This window comes from Salvelinus fontinalis, chromosome 32 (genome assembly GCF_029448725.1).
Source record: "Salvelinus fontinalis isolate EN_2023a chromosome 32, ASM2944872v1, whole genome shotgun sequence".
NCBI classification, from domain to species: domain Eukaryota; kingdom Metazoa; phylum Chordata; class Actinopteri; order Salmoniformes; family Salmonidae; genus Salvelinus; species Salvelinus fontinalis.
This window is the reverse complement of record NC_074696.1, coordinates 31,560,289-31,579,794: the sequence shown is the minus strand read 5'-3', so window position 1 is coordinate 31,579,794 and position 19,506 is coordinate 31,560,289. Positions and strand designations below refer to the sequence as shown.

Below are 19,506 nucleotides of genomic sequence, written 5' to 3'. Positions count from 1 at the left end.
CTTTGTATAACATGCAGCTCTCGAAGTGAGCTTAAATGCACTCTCCTATGTCTAATTTATACAATCGGTTTTGTTGAAAGTACAATAAAGGGTGCCTATGTATGTAGCATATCAGTTTTACCCCCAAGCCGGAGTTCATACAATGGAAACTAATATATGGTATTTGTATATATTTGCATATTGATGGGCTATTTAGTTTGGGCACATTTTTATTCTACAATTTAACAAGAGAAGGACTGTTATTAATGTTCTCTCTGCATTGTAATTCAGATCGTTGCTGGCTCGTGTCACATCGAACAACATATAGCCGCGCGCTGTGGAATCAGAACCATGGATAGTTCCAGCTGTTCCGCTCACTCCAGGCTGGAGCACCCGCCCCTTCTAATGACTGACGCTACATTGCATTTTCTTGAACACTGATCGGGAACCAATAGTAGAGGAGCTGGAATGAGCCCTCGTTGCTAGTGGAGACATTCCGGGGGAGCTTTAAAGAGCTTGTTTACAGAACGGAGAGAGCCTCTAGGTTGGCGGTGTTGCATGCGAGGGGTCTGCAAGGTGACGTTGAATATATAGGCTACTACACGGATGGGATATCGGAATTCGTACCTGAGACACCCGCGCACAGACAATTTTTGGTCGTTGTTACAGCTTAGAACTACTTATGTGATGTTATAGTGGTTGCGAATGACATTGTCGCATTCCTTTTCGTTAAAAAATAATAACAATTTACCGTTACTAGTTTTGGTGGGGGCAAGTGTTGGGAATAAGGCGAGGTTTTAGAATTGTATCACTGCCGAATTATTTTGTGGACGGCGTGGACCAACGGCGCGGGACGAAATGGATAACGAAAAGTACTTACCAGAGCTGATGGCAGAGAAGGACACACTGGACCCCACGTTTCATCACTCTCTACGACTTCTAGATCAAGGTAAGACAAGAAAACATCCCAATGTATTATGGGACGTTTGTACTGTATAGCTTAGAATACTAACCTATACTGTTTGGGGTACGTTGGTTCCTATGTTGTTTGGGTTACGTTGGTTCCTATGTTGTTTGGGTTATGTTGGTTCCTATGTTGTTAGGGTTATGTTGGTGCCACTTTGACCTACTATTACACTTCAAAGACATATTTGAAATTTTAATTAGGCGCTGTCCCAAATGGACCATAATACAGAACATATCCACGCTCAGGCTATTTGATGTATTCCAGAACCAGCACACTTTATTCGACTAAGGGCTTGTTAATTAATTGAACATTTGAATAACTGTCAAATGGCCTAAGTGGAGTGGCTGGCGGTTGCCTAGCCTACGCTAAAACATGCCACGCCTTTCTGTTAGCCTATACATAAATACACATTCAGTCATAATTGTAAATCACCACTTTACTTATACAATGTAGGCCTACAGTATTTGGTAACACTACATGTCTCTATGTTTGCATACTTCTACTGATGATAAACTGAAAACAATGTAGGAGCGTCTCCAAGTAGCTCAGTCATCCAGCACTGAGACGTGTAAATGATAATGTTAACAGTGAAATCAACACATTCTCATTATAAGTTGGATTTGTTTTCCCCTTTGAAGAACTTGACTTGATTCTAATGCAATTTGAGCAGATAGAGGCGCGTGTTCCACGGTGATTTGAATCGAAGACTGTTTAATTAATCCATTGCTGAGACGTCTGTGCGCGCTGAGCGTACTGTTGGCTTTGAAGCTGTCTGAATTTTACAATACTTCCAGACGCATCCCCTCGCGTCCACTCTTGTGAGAAGAGCACCGGAATAGTATCCAAGTACATCCTTTAAATACCACTTGTAAATTAGCTTTGTCTCTAGTGCTGTCTGCCTTGATTTCAGAAAATAAAATCCTATTTGCAGAATGTCTCTCTCTCGCTAAGCTTTGAAAGCTTTTCATTTGTATAGTAGGCTACTGACCATCTACTTTTAATGGCCAGGTATGACTTTAACGACAGCTACTGATGTAAACTTTACATTAACAGTTGTTGAACTGTACCTATACCTGACATATAAGAGAGAAATAAGTAGACTACTGGATATAATATTCCTATCGAGTAAGATGCAAATGTATGGTTTGGTGAACCATGCTCGACTAAGAGTATACATGCCTGAGATCTGACGACTTGCGTTAACTCCAAGAGCTAATGCCTAGGCTTTAGCTCAGCAGGCTAACACAGTTGTGTGACATGCAGGAGCCTCTCTGTACCCAGTCCCATTTTGTACCCATTATGGATAGATTGTTCAGTTTTAAGAAAGTGAAATAGCCTATAGCTAAAAGTATTGAGTTGGGCAATACTGGAAAGAATAGCTGAAATCACTGAGTTAGGTTAATACCAGGACAGAAGGGCCTTTATGAATGTGTTTCTTTCGGCTCTCTCACTTAGAGCTGAATCAGTGTAGTCAGACGGAGATAAGAACGTATTTTACTCAGCACTTTCTCCTTATCAGCTGGTTTCAGTCTGTAAAATAGCTTTGGCCTTTTTCTCCAACACAGATTTCTCAGCTTGCCATGTGATTTGAAGGAAATGTAAATTTGGTTTAACGTAGCGCTCATTTCTTCGACAGTGTCGCTGAGGGTTCACGTAAGTCGTATAAATGAACGAGCCAATGCTTTCAATGGAGTTGGAGGAGTGTGATTCTGAATATTCCACAATTATTTCCACTGTGATATCAACTTTTGGATCCTATAATTTTAACGGATTCCTAGTGTCCCAAATGGCACCCTATCCCCTACAGTACATTTATTTTGACCAGAGCCCTATTGTAGTCAAAAGTAGTGCACTATATAGGGAATAAGGTGCAGATTGCCGTCGTATTTCATCAAACAAACAAGGCTCAGTTGTGCCGTGGGTCGGTCCGTAAGAGCCAGTAACAGTCAGTAATTGTCCGTAACAGTCAGTAACTGTCCATAACAGTCCGTAACAGTCCGTAACAGTCATTAACAGTATGCCACAAACTCCAAAATGTAAATACTGTTATGTCTTGATGCAATGGAACAGAGCACTACTTTAAGCACTTCTCTAATAACAATTATTCTGGCATCTTCCCCACCAGCTCTCGACTTGATTATTCAGTTTTCAGGGGAAACGAACAGAACCACCGAGAATAGGCACACAGGCAGACAGCGAGTGGTCGCATACTATGTAGATAACTGTATGTCTGGAGAGATACACATGCCGGGGAAGTTGGGGGGGGGGGGGGGGGGGCTGTACTTGGAGATGGAAGTTTAGATACCTGTACCACATTGTAGGTATACTGTAGGGCGGCAAGTAGCCTAGCGGGAAGTGTGTTGGGCCAGTAACCAAAAAATCAGTCCGTGTCCTTGAGCAAGGAACTTAACCCTAATTTGCTCTAGGGCACCGTACTGCTACGTGTGACTCTTTAAAACAACACATTCACTGCACCTATCCAGTGTATGAGACAAAAAATAGGCACAATTAGATCTAATAGAAAAGCACGTCTGCTGGAAAACAATTCATAAAGTGCTCATACAGCCACAGATCCAGCTAGGCCTGTTTAGTAGTGACTCACTGCTGACGTTAATTGATATAAATATCTTATCATGCTTCTAATTAGATAAGTTGAAGACTTCATTTTCACTACAAGAATAAACACATTTTAAGGAATTCAACAGGACTGCTTTCGGCTGTGAGAACCTCACATAGAGTGTGACATTGTTGCAAAAGTTGTGTTTCGCTATGAGGCCTTTCTTGTTTTAAACTGCACAAACAGCATCTAATATTTCAAGGTTTAAAAAAAATGAAACTACCTGCTATATCTGCTTTAACCCGCTAGAACTTATTTCATTACATGCAGAACGTCCTGCTCACTCCGAACAGAGACCATCTCTATGGAGCCATCCCAGGTTCTGCACATGAGAAGTACAGCGCTTTCACTAGTTCTGTACGATACCCTCTATTATAATTGTTTGTTCCGCTGCAGGCACCCAGCACAGTGTTTGTATTACATTAAAGAGTTCCGCTTGGGTAGACTAGGTTAGGCCACAATGGAAGGAACCCAAAATAAAATGATCCTAGCAGTCCTGAACAAAGACATGAGCAGGTGTGTGGTGAAGTCCATTACAGAACTTCTTTCAGAAGATCTCCTATAGCAGTTGGTTCATACATACAGTATATCCCTCTTCTCAACAGGAAGAGCAGCTTTGATTTGCCTCAAAATGTATTGCGTCTGTGTGCAGTGCAGACTAGTGCTGTGTCTGGAAAAGCACCCAGCCTAACCCCTATATAATGCACTCCATTCGACCAATGGTAACAGTGGTCGTAGGTGCCGTTTAAGATGAAGGAGGACGTCCATTTTTTCATGTGCATGGCCTTATTTTTATTAAATCATATTGGATGACTGTCATTCATATTCCATTCCCCCAGCGCAATGTAACGTCGATAGGTTTAGGCTACTACATAATACTCAAATTTTCCCTATACCCATCGTGAGGTTGCTTCAACCTAGCCTATGAATGAAACTTTACAACATAGGTGCACAGGTCGAGAGACATTTGAGGAATCAAGGTGACATACATACATACACATTCGATACCGAATTTCTATTGGACAAATTCAGGTATGTTTATCCCGTTTTGTTCTGTTTGCTTCTGTATAAGAAATGTTTTTTCAACAGAATCGGCAGAATGCATACACACCTGATCACACACAAACACAGTTCACTTTCATAGCAGCCACATACAAACAGCTGGATAATTCCTTTTCGCATCTATGTAAAATCAAAAGCTTACCTTGACATTGAAGAGTTCCAGAATTGGATAGCCATAGCCATCTAGATAAGACAACATCTCTCTCTGTTTGAGCCGGGTGTTTGAATAGGCTAAACTAGCTAGCTGCAGTCGCTAGCTAAGTAAGTAAAAGTGAAAGTGAAAAAAATACGACATATGGCTAGCTCTCTCTCCCCTTCTCTTTTGCTTCTTAATTTTTGAAGAAATACATTTGTTCAAAACTGTTTAACTATTGCCTTTCTCTCTCTTTGAGTCAGCTACTCACCACACTTTATACACTGCAGTGCTGACTAGCTGTAGCGTATGCTTTCAGTATTACAGTAGATTCATTCTCTGATCCTTTGATTGGGTGGACAATATGTTAGTTCATGCTGCAAGAGCTCTGATAGGCTGGATGACGTCCTACGGAAGTTGTCATAATTACTGTGTAAGTCTATGGAAAGGTGTGAGAACCATGAGCCTCCTAGGTTTTGTATTGAAGTCAATGTACACAGAGGAAGACGGAAGCTTGCTGTCCTCCGGCTATGGCGCTACCCTACAGAGTGCTGTTGAGGCTACTGTAGACATTCATTGAAAAACAATGTTTTAATAAAGTTATTTGTGACATTAATATATTTACTATAGTTTTAATGTTTCAATATTTTTATGAAAATCCCTGAGGAGGATGGTCCTCCCCTTCCTCCTCTGAGGAGCCTCCACAGAATGGTGATATTTTGGACGCATCCTAGGAACGCACGTCCAGCAGTGAGCAGAAATAGGCCTTAGCAGAGCATCAAAGCCTGAGATACTGTTGTGTTGCTAGGAAAACAGTGGCTGATAGTGATAAACATCAGTGGCTGGCCAGCACGCTGAGCTAGTGGACTACACAGGGAGACAGATACAGGACAGGAAGGGGTCCACTTACTCTGGGATCTGACCTACAGATGTACTGTTACGCTGTTGAACTCACAGGTGAAGTGAGAGAGAGTGAGAGAGAGAAAGAGAGAGCGAGACCCAGAAACCACTTTAAATTTCGACTAGTAGGTCAGGGTTGCAGTGGGTAAGGTGTTGAGTGGTGCTGTGTGTGAGCTATAGCTCAGAGGTCTGAGGTGTTTGCTGAGCGGTGGTTCACTCCTCTAGCTGAGGCATCCCAGAAGACTCTACAGGAGGGTGAGATGTAGGCCAGGCCTAACACAGACTGAGACAGTCACGCTTGGTCATAAAACCTAATGGCATGTCATTTATGGGACTGATTAGTTTACATGGTGGCATTGATCTCACTGTTAATGTGTGATGCGTGGAACACCCGTTATGTCACAGGTAATGAGGTGGCAATGCAGTAATTCAACAGTCTTCTCACCACCAGGACTCTAGGGTTGCGTCCCAAGTGGCACCTCACTCCCTACGTCCCGAAGAGCATCCTATTCGAAAAGTAGTGCGGGCCCTTGTCAAAAGTAGTGCACTATATAGGGAATATTTAGGATGCGCTCTGACTGATCCAGGCTCATTAGCTAGTGGATAAAAATGCGGAAGCACAGAGTTATTGTCTGGATAAAAACAAATGATTAATACTGTAATATTATACCCTATGGGTAAACAACGCAGTTATCTTTGTAGATTAATCAGTTACAGGGCCCTCCGTAAGTATTAGGACAGTGACAATTTAGTTGTTGTTTTGGCTCTGTACTACTGTATTTGGGATTATAAATGATACAATGACTATGAGGTTAAGGTGCAGACTGTCAGCTTTAATTTGAGGATATTTTCATCCATGTCGGGTGAACTGTTTAGAAATTACAGCACGTTTTGTACATAGTCCCACCATTTTATGAGATAAAAAGTATTGCGACAAATGTGTATTAAAGTAGTAAAAAGTTGAATATTTGGTACCATATTTCTAGCACGCAATGATTACATCAAGCTTGTGACTCTACACACTTGTTGGATACATTTGCTGTTTGTTTTGATTGTGTTTCAAATTATTTTGTGCCCAATAGAAATGAATGGTAAATGTATTGTGTCATTTTGGAGTCACTTTTATTGTTAATAAGAATAGAATATGTTTCTAAACACTTCTACATTCATGTGGCTGCTACCATGATTACGGATAGTCCTGAATGAATTGTGAATAATGATGAGTGTGAAAGTTACAGATGCATAAATATCATACCCCCAAGACATGCTAAACTCTCACCATTTACAATAACAGGGGAGGTTAGCATTTTTGGGGGTATGATATTTGTGCGATGAAAATATGGATGAAAATACCCTCAAAATAAATGGAGTACAGAGTACAGATGGATTACAGAGCCCAAAAATATAAAACATGTATCACTGTCCCAATAAGTCCATAGCTGGTTGATGTTTTCCTTTTGTAACCAGAGCAGATGAAAGCAACATTCACCTCCACAAATGCTGTTTACATACTGAATGAAGCAGTTAAGGGACCTCATGGGCAGCCTTAACTTTTCCCTTAAGTGGGAAATTCACCTTTAAATGTTTTGTGCAACTGACTGTTAAGGAAACTTTAAGGGAAAAGATAATGGGAAAATTAACTTTAGGTGTTTTATGCAACCGGGCCCAGGCCCTGTTGTTACCTCATATCCCAGCGATAATGCCTTGCATTATGCCTGAGAAGGAAACACTTACATTTTTCAACTTGCCATTGGCTCAACCATTAGCTCAACTTACCCCATGGCCATTGGATCAACCAACCCCATGTTAAACATTTTGACTATTAACACACACAGCTACAAGGATTCACTTTTATGTTAGGTTTAGGACCTCATATTGAAGCTTATAGAGACCCCAACTGATGTATAGAACAATATTTAAATAATTTATTTTGTTTAGAAACAAGCATCATGAAACCGCAAACACAATAATTTCATTTGACTTAGTGAAAATCCATTTTTTGGACCTTGCTTACCACTTTTTCCATGTGGTTTCTTCCTTCACAGATGACAGCTTCCTAAATATTTGGTCAAATTACTCATTTTGAGTATGGTTTCCTAGAAACAAGGGCAAGGGTTTCCTAGAAACAAGTGGCTCAACTTACCCCGCTCTATGTATTATATCTCACACGATTTCTCAGGAAGAATCCACATCATCCGGCTTCTTTCCGTTATGATGTGCACTTTTATTGCATGCCTTCCAATTAAACCCAGTGGCTTGGAAAAGGTGCTTTGCATTCATTTTTTTAGTTAAAAATGAGTAGGTGTTTAAAGCTTTGAGTTTTTCGTTGTCAGCAGCTGCTGATGCTCCAGTTTGTCATGGTATAAGGTGGGGCAAGGATCAGAGCAGCAGTCACACAGAGGAAGCACCTCTCTGCATCTGATCACTGCTTTCAATGGAAGCTTAACTGAAATGAATTAGCTGGTAACAGAGTCAACATAAACAGTCACACAAAACTAATTGAAATAAAGAGAAACCTGATATCTCCTTGATGGCAAACTAGGCCCAGGCGTGACACGCTGATATGGTCATGATAGCTGGCCTACTAGGACACCATTGGACAAAACCCTATGGACAATACAATTTTATGCAAACATGATAGTTTAAAATACAATAAATAGTGATAAAAAATGTACATCTCTTCCCCTACCCAGCTGGTCAAGCTGCTATGCATATTTAACAGTGCTATATAGCCTCTCATCGCTGTCTTAAATAATGCACCAGTGCTTATTTAGAGAGGGCAATTGTAGCCAGAGAGCCCCAGATCTGAAAAGAGATCGTTTAAGCCCAGATGCAGTCAGAAAGTGTTGAGGTCTTCAACTCAACCAGAAGCACCAGTTACCAGCTACCAGTGCAGACCTCTAACTCCTTTCGACTCCTCCTCTCCCCAGCTTTATGGCCGCAGGGCTTAACACAGCCCCTCAGCTCTCCTCTCCTCTACTCACCACCAGTACGTTACTTTACCTCCTATATTAATCCAGGGCAAACTGTGTTCTCCGCCAGGCTCGCCCGCCGCAATTATAAATCCATTAATCATAATCTTATTGGATGATAATGCACTGATGTCTGCCCAAGACAGCACAAAGACATCAATGTGGGATTCGACTGGATTAGACTGGGAGCTAGAGAGAGACAGAGAGAGAGAAAGAGCTCTGGTATGTGGGCATGTGTTTATTGTAGTTACAGGCAACTGGAAGAGGTAAAGGTTCACATCCCCGGGGGGAATGTTCTTTGTGAAGGATTGGACTAAAACTCAGTTAAAAAAGGGAAAATGCATTAGGGGGGAGGAGGAAAGTGACGAGTGGAATGAAATTGGAATTGAAATAGAAAAAATAAAAGGAAAAGTGGTAATGGAAAAAATTGCTAGATGGGAAAATGACAAAAAAATGATATATATATGATAGAGAAAGGCAGGTTAAGGTGTAGACCCCTGCTTTCATTCCATACCCTCTGAATCTCCTAGAACCATTTTATGTGTCTAAAAAACATTTCATGGTGAGGTTAGTTTATGTGTTAAGGTGAATAGCTGAATAGGCAGATGCATCTTGCGCATACCGGGTCCCTCTGAGTGAAACGATGTGGTTGTATAGCGGGGAGAAAGACAAGTGTAAATGTACCACTTGTTCAGAAGATGGGGAAGGTGTAAATTCAATGCTTATTCATTTTTGTCACCAGCATCGCATTTCAAATTCACCTTTTTTATCACTCATGTAAAAACCAGACAGCAGTCTTCACACATTGAACAGTGTTTAATTTGTCCCCAACCCTGCTAGCTTGACCGATTCAATGTATACCAGAATGAGAATGAGACCCATAAGAAAATGTTGTTGTATGTTTTTGCTCTCTGACCAGGAGTATCAAGTTGTCTAAAAATAGTTCTGCACATCTGAACACTGTCACTCCTCTCTGTCTCTTCTCTGTATATCTACCTGCTTTCTAACAGTGATTAGAATCCTGTCAGATTCAATGAACTGCCATTGATCTCGCTCATAGTCTGCTTCACTGTGAAGTAGTTGGGTGTATTTGTCCTCGTTTTGAAAAGGGCCCTTTTCAGTGGCCTTACCTTGATCTCTCTCTTTCTCCGACAGCTTCCTTCCTTTCCCCTCCTTCCCTCTCATCTCTTCCCTCTCTTCTTCCCTTCATATATTCCCTCTCACTTTATTTACACTGTGTTGGGTCGGTTGGCACCTTATTTTGAGGGGATTGGTTCAGGATTAGCCTTCCCGCCTTCCCAGCGGATCCCATCCATTTTGTTGTAATCCAACTAAATTTAATTATGTTTATCGTTCCACCTTGCTGGAGCCCTGGACCGTCAGGCAGCGCAGCTCCACTTCAGTCAGATAAGGAGCACCTTGCCGTGCCTCGCTCGCTTCTTGTGCACCTTGTGTTGCTGGCACTATGTCAAATGGCACCCTATTATAGTGACCTACTTTAGACGAGAGCCCTAGGGGCCCTGGTCAAAAGTCATGCACTTCATAGGAAATAGATTGCCATTTGGAAAGCATCCTAAGTCACCTAGACTCTTGGTAAATAAATAAATACCTCCCCAATAATCAGCCTGCTTTGCTCTATGACGTGCCACTCAACATGTTTTTTCCTCTCAGTATGTGTGGTATCAGGTCAAGCCAAGCAGATCTAATACTGAGGATGTAAACCTATATCTTCTGTAGGGTGAGCTTCAACCAGCTGCAGCTCTGTAAGGTGATAGAAAAGAGGCCCGTATTTCATATAAAGCTGAAGTGTTCTCACTGTGTATACAGTTTCCTTTATTACTTTGGTGGGCCTAATCCCCAACATGCAATATGAGAAGCTCACAATACAAACCTAAAAATAGTAATGTAAGCAGTGCATGCATTGACTGACTCAGAAAGAGATAATTCATAAGAGGCTCCAAGAGAACTCAGACCTAGTTTTAGGTAGAACTTTATTATTTTCTTGAGTTCAGCCATTGTGGTCCAACAGCATTACATTTATGATGAGATTAAATGCATTCAGAGGATTCCCAGTAAGCAAAATAGCGTTGAAAAGATGTCTAAAATCTGTGTTTCCTAGACGTTGAAGTTTGGCTCATGTTAGGTTCTGAATGAAAGGTGAACAGTCTTTTTGGGGCGATTAAAATATGTATTTTCCGGACGTTGAAAATATGCCTTTTCTGGACGTTGAAATCAGGTAAATTTTCGTTTTTTTACCGAAGGGTGAAAATATGTTATTTACAGACGTTGAAAATACATATGTTTTTTAAATTAATTATATGGCCAAATTTCAGCTGCACATACATTCTCAATTAAGTAAATTTCATATAATATTTTATCCACATAATATAGGAAAAAGGAGCCAACTGAAGATCACAACATAGAATATTTATGCTTATTGCTTATTGCTTTTTAGGCCATTTTACAGAATAAACCAACAGAACACTTCAAATGCAATAACATTCCCAGTAACAGTTACAGAAATATGTTTTTCTTGCTATGACTGTGATATGTTGTTTATCTACCTTAATTGAATGCACTGACTGTAAGTCGCTCTGGATAAGAGTGTCTGCTGAATGACCAAAATGTTAATGTAAAAACAAACACTTGCTAGGCATGTGGGGTATTATTCTAATGAGCTCCGCCCCCAAACAAATGAAAATGGTCCAGACCAGAACATATCTGAACAGCACAATTCAGTATAGTAGAGTACTGTACAGTGCAGGACAGTAGAGTTGTATTCAGTACAGTAGAGTAGAGTACAGTATGGTACCATACAGTACAGTAGTCTAATTTAGTAGAGTACAGTACATTAGAGTTGAATTTAGTAGAGTATAGTAAAGTGAGTTTATTTCCGTAGAGTGCAGTCGAGTCAAGTAGGGTACAATACAGTACATTATACTGTACTATACTTTATTGTGCTGAACTATACTTTGCTTTAATGTACTCTACAATGCTCTAATGTATTTTACTCTACTCTACTGTACTATACTCTACTTTAATTTACTGTACTCTACAGTACTGTACTGTAATGTACTATACTCTGCTGTGCTCTACTGTACTGTACTGTGCTGTACTGTGCCTTCCAAGCTTGTGAAACATAGATGTCTATGATTGGTTCAGATTTTGGTCCGAACCAGTCCAAATCTGAACCAATGATAGACGTCTATGTTTGGGCCAAATCAAGGCCAGTCCTGACAAAATCTGAACCAAACATAGACATCTACGCCAAATCAAGGCCGGTCCGGAAAGGAAAATAAAAGACAGCCGGTCCAGAAAGGACCAAAACAATACGTCCAAAAGACGTCGCAGTCGGTCCGTGCTTAGTGGGTTTGGGCTGCTAACTTACTGCACCATGATTCTTCTGTACGAACAGGAAGTGCAGTAAGGGGCTTATTCATTCTCACCCAGCACCATGTCAGTGTTATCATTTTTACTAAACACCAGATGTTACACCACAACACACAAACAAAGACTCTCTGTTTCCTGTGTGGAAAACTTTCCTCATTCATCTGCACTGTATGCTCTGATGAACTTACTGTTAAAAGAGCCACTAGGAATCATCTCTCATCTGAAGCTCTCGGTTTAAACTCTCTGCACGTCTCTCTGTCTCAATAAATAGCACTCAATGTCTTCAGGCTTTTAGTGCTTTGCTCACCTCGTGAAAACCCCCCACAAAATCTGAACATGGAGCTGGATGGTGTTGGTGGGTATGAAGCTTTGAATCTTTCATGACTGAAGGTAGTGGAAGTAGGATATCAGTAAATTAAAATGAAGTGCATTTTCTGGGTTTTTGGAGCAAGAGAATTTATCCTGTATTATACTGAGAGATGGAGACTGCGGGAAGGGGAGTGGGAGAAAGGGGGGAGGATGTGGATGCTCATTAAGGCTAGCCCCGTCGCCAAGGGACCTCTTCTTGTTGTCCTGCTAGGCCACTTGCTTCACTTTGTCTCCCGTCTCTATTTTAAGAGGATGCTGTGAAAGCCTAATTGTATTCAGATTCTGGAGACATCTCTTCTCTTCAAGTTAAGGACCCATGGTGGACTCGTTCCTCATGTCTGCAGATCCCCATCTAACCAAAGGGCCCCGACAACCACATATGGTCGTCCACACTGTATTTAAAAAAAGTAGCACACCTGTCATGCGTTTGAAATAATGGCATTCAATCAACCTTAAACGTGTTTAATGCCACAACTTTCAGACGGTTCAGATCGATGCTATGATTTACATTTCCTATCAATATATACCTGACAAAACAGCTAAAGACAACTGGCAGCAGGCATGACATTTGTATCTGTTTGTATCAGATTATCGCTGTGAGTGAGTATTGAATGCTTATTTACTATTATAGCTCCACAATAAAAGACTTGTGGATTCAAGTATGAATTGTTTCTATCCATAAAAAGGACACTTCAGTCCACTGTTGGTGAAGTCTGGTTTATAAACCCAATTATGAGAGATGTGAATGTTATTGAGAGTCTGAAGCATTATTTTGACCATCATTACTAAATAAGACCCTTGCTGTGCTGTTGGCCCCCTGACAGCAACAGAAGAAACACACATATACACACATACACACACACCAGATCCAGTGTGAGGGTTGTCGTTATGAAGTCCCACTGTAGCTGGTCATATCCTCTCTCAACTGTGATTAGTCCATCTTGTCTGCTTGATGAGGATGTTGGTAATGATACGTAATGTTCAGTCCTGTTATTGTCCAGTACTTTACTCCAATTAGGGGAGGGTTGGTAGGGTTAGGGGAAAATAATAAATAATAAATAATATAAAGGAACATACACTACATGAATAAAAGTATGTGGACACCTGCTCGTCAAACATCTCATTCCAAAATCATGGGCATGAATATGGAGTAGCGTTCACCTTGCATCCACCAAACCCAGATTCGTCCGTAGGACTGCCAGATGGTGAAGCGTGATTCATCACCCCAGAGAACGCGTTTCCACTGCTCCAGAGTCCAATGGTGGCGAGATTTACACCACTCCAGCCAACGCTTGGCATTGCGCATGGTGATATATGGCTTGTGTGCGGCTGCTCGGCCATGGAAACCCATTTCATGAAGCTCCCAACGAACAGTTATTGTGCTGACTTTGCTTACAGAGGCAGTTTGGAACTCAGTAGTGAGTGTTGCAACCGAGGACAGACCATTTTTACACGCTACGCACTTCAGCACTCACCGGTCCCGTTCCGTGAGCTTATGTGGCCTACCATTTCGGGGCTGAGACATTTTTGCTCCTAGATGTTTCCACTTCACAGTAACAGCACTTACAGTTGACCGGGGTAGCTCTAGCAGGGTAGACATTTGACGAACTGACTTGTTGGAAGGGTGGCATCCTATGATATCTTAAAGTAATGATGGACTGTTGTTTCTCTTTGTTTATTTGAGCTGTTCTTGCCATAATACGGACTTGATCTTTTACCAAATAGAGCTATCTTCTGTATACCACGTCTACCTTGTCACATCACAACTGATTGGTTCAAACACATTAAGAAGGAAAGAAATTCAACAAATTAACTTTTAAAAAGGCACAGCTGTTAATTGAAATGTATTCCAGGTGACCACCTCATGAAGCTTGTTGAAAGAATGCCAAGAGTTTGCAAAGCTGACATCAAGGCAGAGGGTGACTACTTTGAAGAATCTCAAAATATATTTAGCATTGTTTAACACTTGATTCCGTATGTGTTTTTTCATAGTTTTGATGTCTTCACTATTATTCTACAATATAGGAAAAGAAGGAAAAACCTGGAATGCGTAGGTGTTTCCAAACAGTACTGTATATATTTACAAAAAATATATGGGGGATTGGAAATGATGCAGACAATTAGATTGATGGGAACCACAATCTATTTGCAATATTAAAGCTGATCTACCCCCCCCCCCCCCCTCCTGTAGATAATTTTTTATGGATGAAGTGTGGGGGCTGAGCGAAAACAAATCAAGCTTAGAGATAGGTGGTTCAGACATGTTCACACTTCCAGTCTGATGCTGGTGGTGGTGGTATGTGTGGTGGGGCTATGGTTTAAATTGCTGTCCGTCGCATGGTTAGGTCGGTCTGAGGCAGTTTTGAAGGGAGAACGGCAGACGGGGAAAGGAAAGGTAGGATAGTTTGGGTTGCTTTATCCGCTTTGTGGTTGTTGTTGTATTGACAGTTCCTGGTTCCTGGAGAAGCTGATGAGAAAGCAGGAGCCACAGAGCCAGAAGAGCGAGGCAGTGAGAGACAGGGAGAGACAGAGACATGGATGAGTGGATCACCTTTCAGCCTCAGACATCGGAGCTGTTTCCCTGGGATGCGTTCCAAATGGCATCCTATTCCCCATGTATTGCACACTATAAAAGTAATGTACTACATAGAATAAGGGGCCATTTGGGCTGCAAGGGCTTCTGGGCTGTAGAAGGACTGCCAGATGCTCCTGAGGAGAACAGGGTTGGGCTCAATTCCATTTCAATACAGTCAATTCAGAAAATAAACTGAAATTCCGATTCAATGAGGAAAATTGGAACTATAATTTCAGTTTACCTGAATTGAAATGGAATTGAGCCCAGCTATGAAGGACAAGTACAGTGTAGAGGAGGAATATCTGTCTGGATTCTAACTGAGCCACACATAGCAATGCAACAACAATCTCCACTTGTTAAGGAATAATATAATAATGTCAGCAGATGGTTGGGCATGAGGAGGGACCTCGGGCTGCAAGTTAGACTAATGAAACCGCTGTATGTGGAATGTATGTGGAGCGTCATGCAAGCTTTTCTCATTATTGAGGATCAATGAGGCAAAATACATTGATTAACTGGTCACTGACTCGTGTAAACAAAATAGTCCAAGGTTGTTTTTTCTTACATTATGCAGTCATGGCTTATTACTATTTTTGACTGTGAGTGTTCAGACTCATTTTAAGCAGAGACAAAACATTCCTGCCCCATATTTCAAACCTGAAAGATGACAACACATACGTTCAGTGTCACACAACACTTGTATTCAGTAAACAAACGTTGTAATCAATCACCCTTAAATGTATGCAGTGTTAAATTAATAGTATGTTTCCTCGTATAGTACAATGACTTCAAATATATATTTGTAGATTCGACTTAAAGTACTGTACTGTATATTTACATTATCAGAGGGAAAGGGTGATCTTCAATTGGAAGCAGTGTATGTGTCACAATGCTAATTTTCACTAGTATAGTACATTACCCTTACTGAGCGTCTGCGTATGCCAAATGGCACCCTATTCCCTATATATGGGACCTTGGTCAAAAGTAGTACACTATATAGGGGAAGAGTGTGCCATTTGGGTTGCATTTTAGCGTTTTTCTTCATGAATCTTGTTCTGGAGGCAAAGTGGTCACTTGCTGGCACAGCCACAAAGTCATACATTCTGATTGAAAAAAAAATGATTTAACCTTTATTTAACTAGGCAAGTCAGTAAAGAACAAAATCTTATTTTAAACCTAACCCTAACCTTAACCCTAACCCCAAATTAAGAACAACATTTTTACAATACAGCCATTTTTGCAGCTGGCCCATCGAGTGGAAATCGCTCAGTCCTGCCTCAAGGAAAATACTCATCCCAATAAATGAACACAGCCTCAGCCAGTACTGAAGCCGTACTGCGCCACTACATTACTCCTACTGAGCCACTACATTACTCCTACTGAGCTACTACATTACTCCTACTGATCCCATACTGGCCACTACATTACTTCTACTGAGCTACTACATTACTCCTACTGAGCTCATACTGGCCACTACATTACACCTACTGAGCTACTACATTACACCTACTGAGCCCATACTGGCCACTACATTACTCCTACTGAGCTACTACATTACACCTACTGAGCCCACACTGGCCACTACATTACTCCTACTGAGCTACTACATTACACCTACTGAGCTACTACATTACTCCTACTGAGCCCATACTGGCCACTACATTACTCCTACTGAGCTACTACATTACACCTACTGAGCTACTACATTACTCCTACTGAGCCCATACTGGCCACTACATTACACCTACTGAGCCACTACATTACACCTACTGAGCTACTACATTACTCCTACTGAGCTACTACATTACTCCTACTGAGCCCGTACTGGCCACTACATTACACCTACTGAGCTACTACATTACACCTACTGAGCTACTACATTGCTCCTACTGAGCTACTACATTACTCCTACTGAGCCCATACTGGCCACTACATTACTACTACTGAGCTACAGCATTTCTCCTACTGAGCTACTACATTACACCTACTGAGCCCATACTGGCCACTACATTACACCTACTGAGCTACTACATTACACCTACTGAGCTACCACATTACTCCTACTGAGCCCATACTGGCCACTACATTACTTCTATTGAGCTACTACATTACTCCTACTGAGCCCATACTGGCCACTACATTACACCTACTGAGCTACTACATTACACCTACTGAGCCCATACTGGCCACTACATTACTCCTACTGAGCTACTACATTACACCTACTGAGCTACTACATTACTCCTACTGAGCCCATACTGGCCACTACATTACACCTACTGAGCTACTACATTACACCTACTGAGCTACTACATTACTCCTACTGAGCCCATACTGGCCACTACATTACACCTACTGAGCCACTACATTACACCTACTGAGCTACTACATTACTCCTACTGAGCTACTACATTACTCCTAATGAGCCACTACATTACACCTACTGAGCCACTACATTACACCTACTGAGCCACTGCATTACTCCTACTGAGCCCACACTGGCCACTACATTACTCCTACTGAGCTACTACATTACTCCTACTGAGCCCACACTGGCCACTACATTACTCCTAACGAGCAACTACATTACTCCTACTGAGCCACTACATCACTCCTTTTGAGCCACTACATTACTCCTACTGAGCCACTACATTACTCCTTTTGAGCCACTACATTACTCCTACTGAGCCCATACTGAGCCACTACTTTACTCCTACTGAGCCACTACTTTACTCCTACTGAGCACATACTGAGCCACTACATTACTCCTACTGAGCCACGACATAACTCCTACTGTGCCACTACATTACTCCTACTGAGCCACGACATAACTCCTACTGTGCCACTACATTACTCCTACTGAGCCACTACATAACTCCTACTGAGCCACTACATTACTCCTACTGAGCCCATACTGAGCCACTGCATCACTCCTACTGAGCCCATGGGGTGCCACTACATTACTCCTGCTGAGTAATTACATTACTCCTACTGAGCCACACCATTACTCCTACTGAGCCCATACTGAGCCACTACATTACTCCTACTGAGCCACTACATAACTCCTACTGAGCCACTACATTACTCCTACTGAGCCCATACTGAGCCACTACATCACTCCTACTGAGCCCATGGGGTGCCACTACAGTACTCCTGCTGAGTAATTACATTACTCCTACTGAGCCACCACATTACTCCTGAGCCACTACATTACTCCTACTGAGCCCATGCTGTGCCACTACATTATTCCTACTGAGCCACCACATTACTCCTGAGTCACTACATGAATCCTACTGAGCCCATACTGGGCCACTGCATTACTCCTACTGAGCCCATACTGCGCCACTACATTACTCCTACCGATACACTACATTTCTCCTACTGAGACACTACATTACTCCTACTGAGCCCATATTGAGTCACTCATTACTCCTTCTGAGCCACTAGCGTACTCCTTCTGAGTCTGCACTGATTTACCCAGTGAGAGATAATTGTGACACCTGCTGAGAGGGACGAGCCCACTATACAGGAAAGGAGAGGAGTTACTGTCTCCTGCTAGCTGTCACTGTAGGGCTGGTGAGTGAGATATGGAGGGGAAGTGAGACTGAGCACAACACTCAGAGCACTTCTGTCTGAGGGTTGAGTTAATACAGACCTGGGATATGTTCTATGTCTATCTCGGCATTGATTCTCTAAATATATTTTCGACATGACTGATCAATGAGAGATACACACACACACACACACACACACACACACACACACACACACACACACACACACACACACACACACACACACACACACACACACACACACACACACACACACACACACACACACACACACACACACACACACACACACACACATATCGCAACGAGTTCTGTTCATCTCCGGCACGACAGACATAAATCAGCATCTCTTTCCATTATTATAATATTATTCAAAAGGAAAATCCACAGAGACCGCTTGGTCTAGAACACAAACATCCCCCCTAGCGATTGGCTTAGTGTCTGCCTCATTATCATGTGTATTTAAAGTATCCTATGACCCATTTCATTCTAGCATGGCCCTGGCAACGTGATGGAAGAGGCCCATATCTAAGGGTAGTCCTGTGGGAGGGACAGGTATTAAACACATGTCTTTAATGGGACAATCACCTCACAGCGCAGCAGTCACAGGCCTATCATTATCATTACTCAGTTACTTTATAAACACCCTAGTGTTTACTCTTTTTTAATTGTGCAATCATTTACAATGATTAATGTCAAATCTAGGTTTGTTCAACACACAGAATATAATAGGCCTATCTAAATTTATTTCTGTGGAGTATAACTGTAGGTACTGTAGCTCACTCCTCTTTCAGTATAGTTCTTAAAGAGCATTATTCCTGTAATATGTAATGAAAGCCATCATAAATAACATGTTTGGTGGTCTAGTGATGGAGTTTGCAGAGCTGTGCTGGCTGAAGGGAAGGGTCAGGCGGTGCCCTGGTTGTAACCTGGCCAACCTAATGGTGCAGGACTGACTGATGCTCAT

General features: G+C 41.8%; 1 protein-coding gene across 2 annotated transcripts in view; it reads left to right on the top strand.

Annotated features, from left to right (window-relative positions):
- Positions 1-330: 330 nt before the first annotated feature.
- Positions 331-19,506, top strand: part of LOC129831079 (KH domain-containing, RNA-binding, signal transduction-associated protein 3-like) — a 204,946-nt gene continuing 185,770 nt past the window's right edge. For both annotated transcript variants that reach the window (XM_055894104.1, XM_055894103.1), the window contains exon 1: positions 331-928. In XM_055894104.1, the coding sequence (XP_055750079.1) occupies positions 838-928 (91 nt within the window). In that variant the 5' untranslated portion in view covers positions 331-837. The remainder of the gene's footprint in view (positions 929-19,506) is intronic.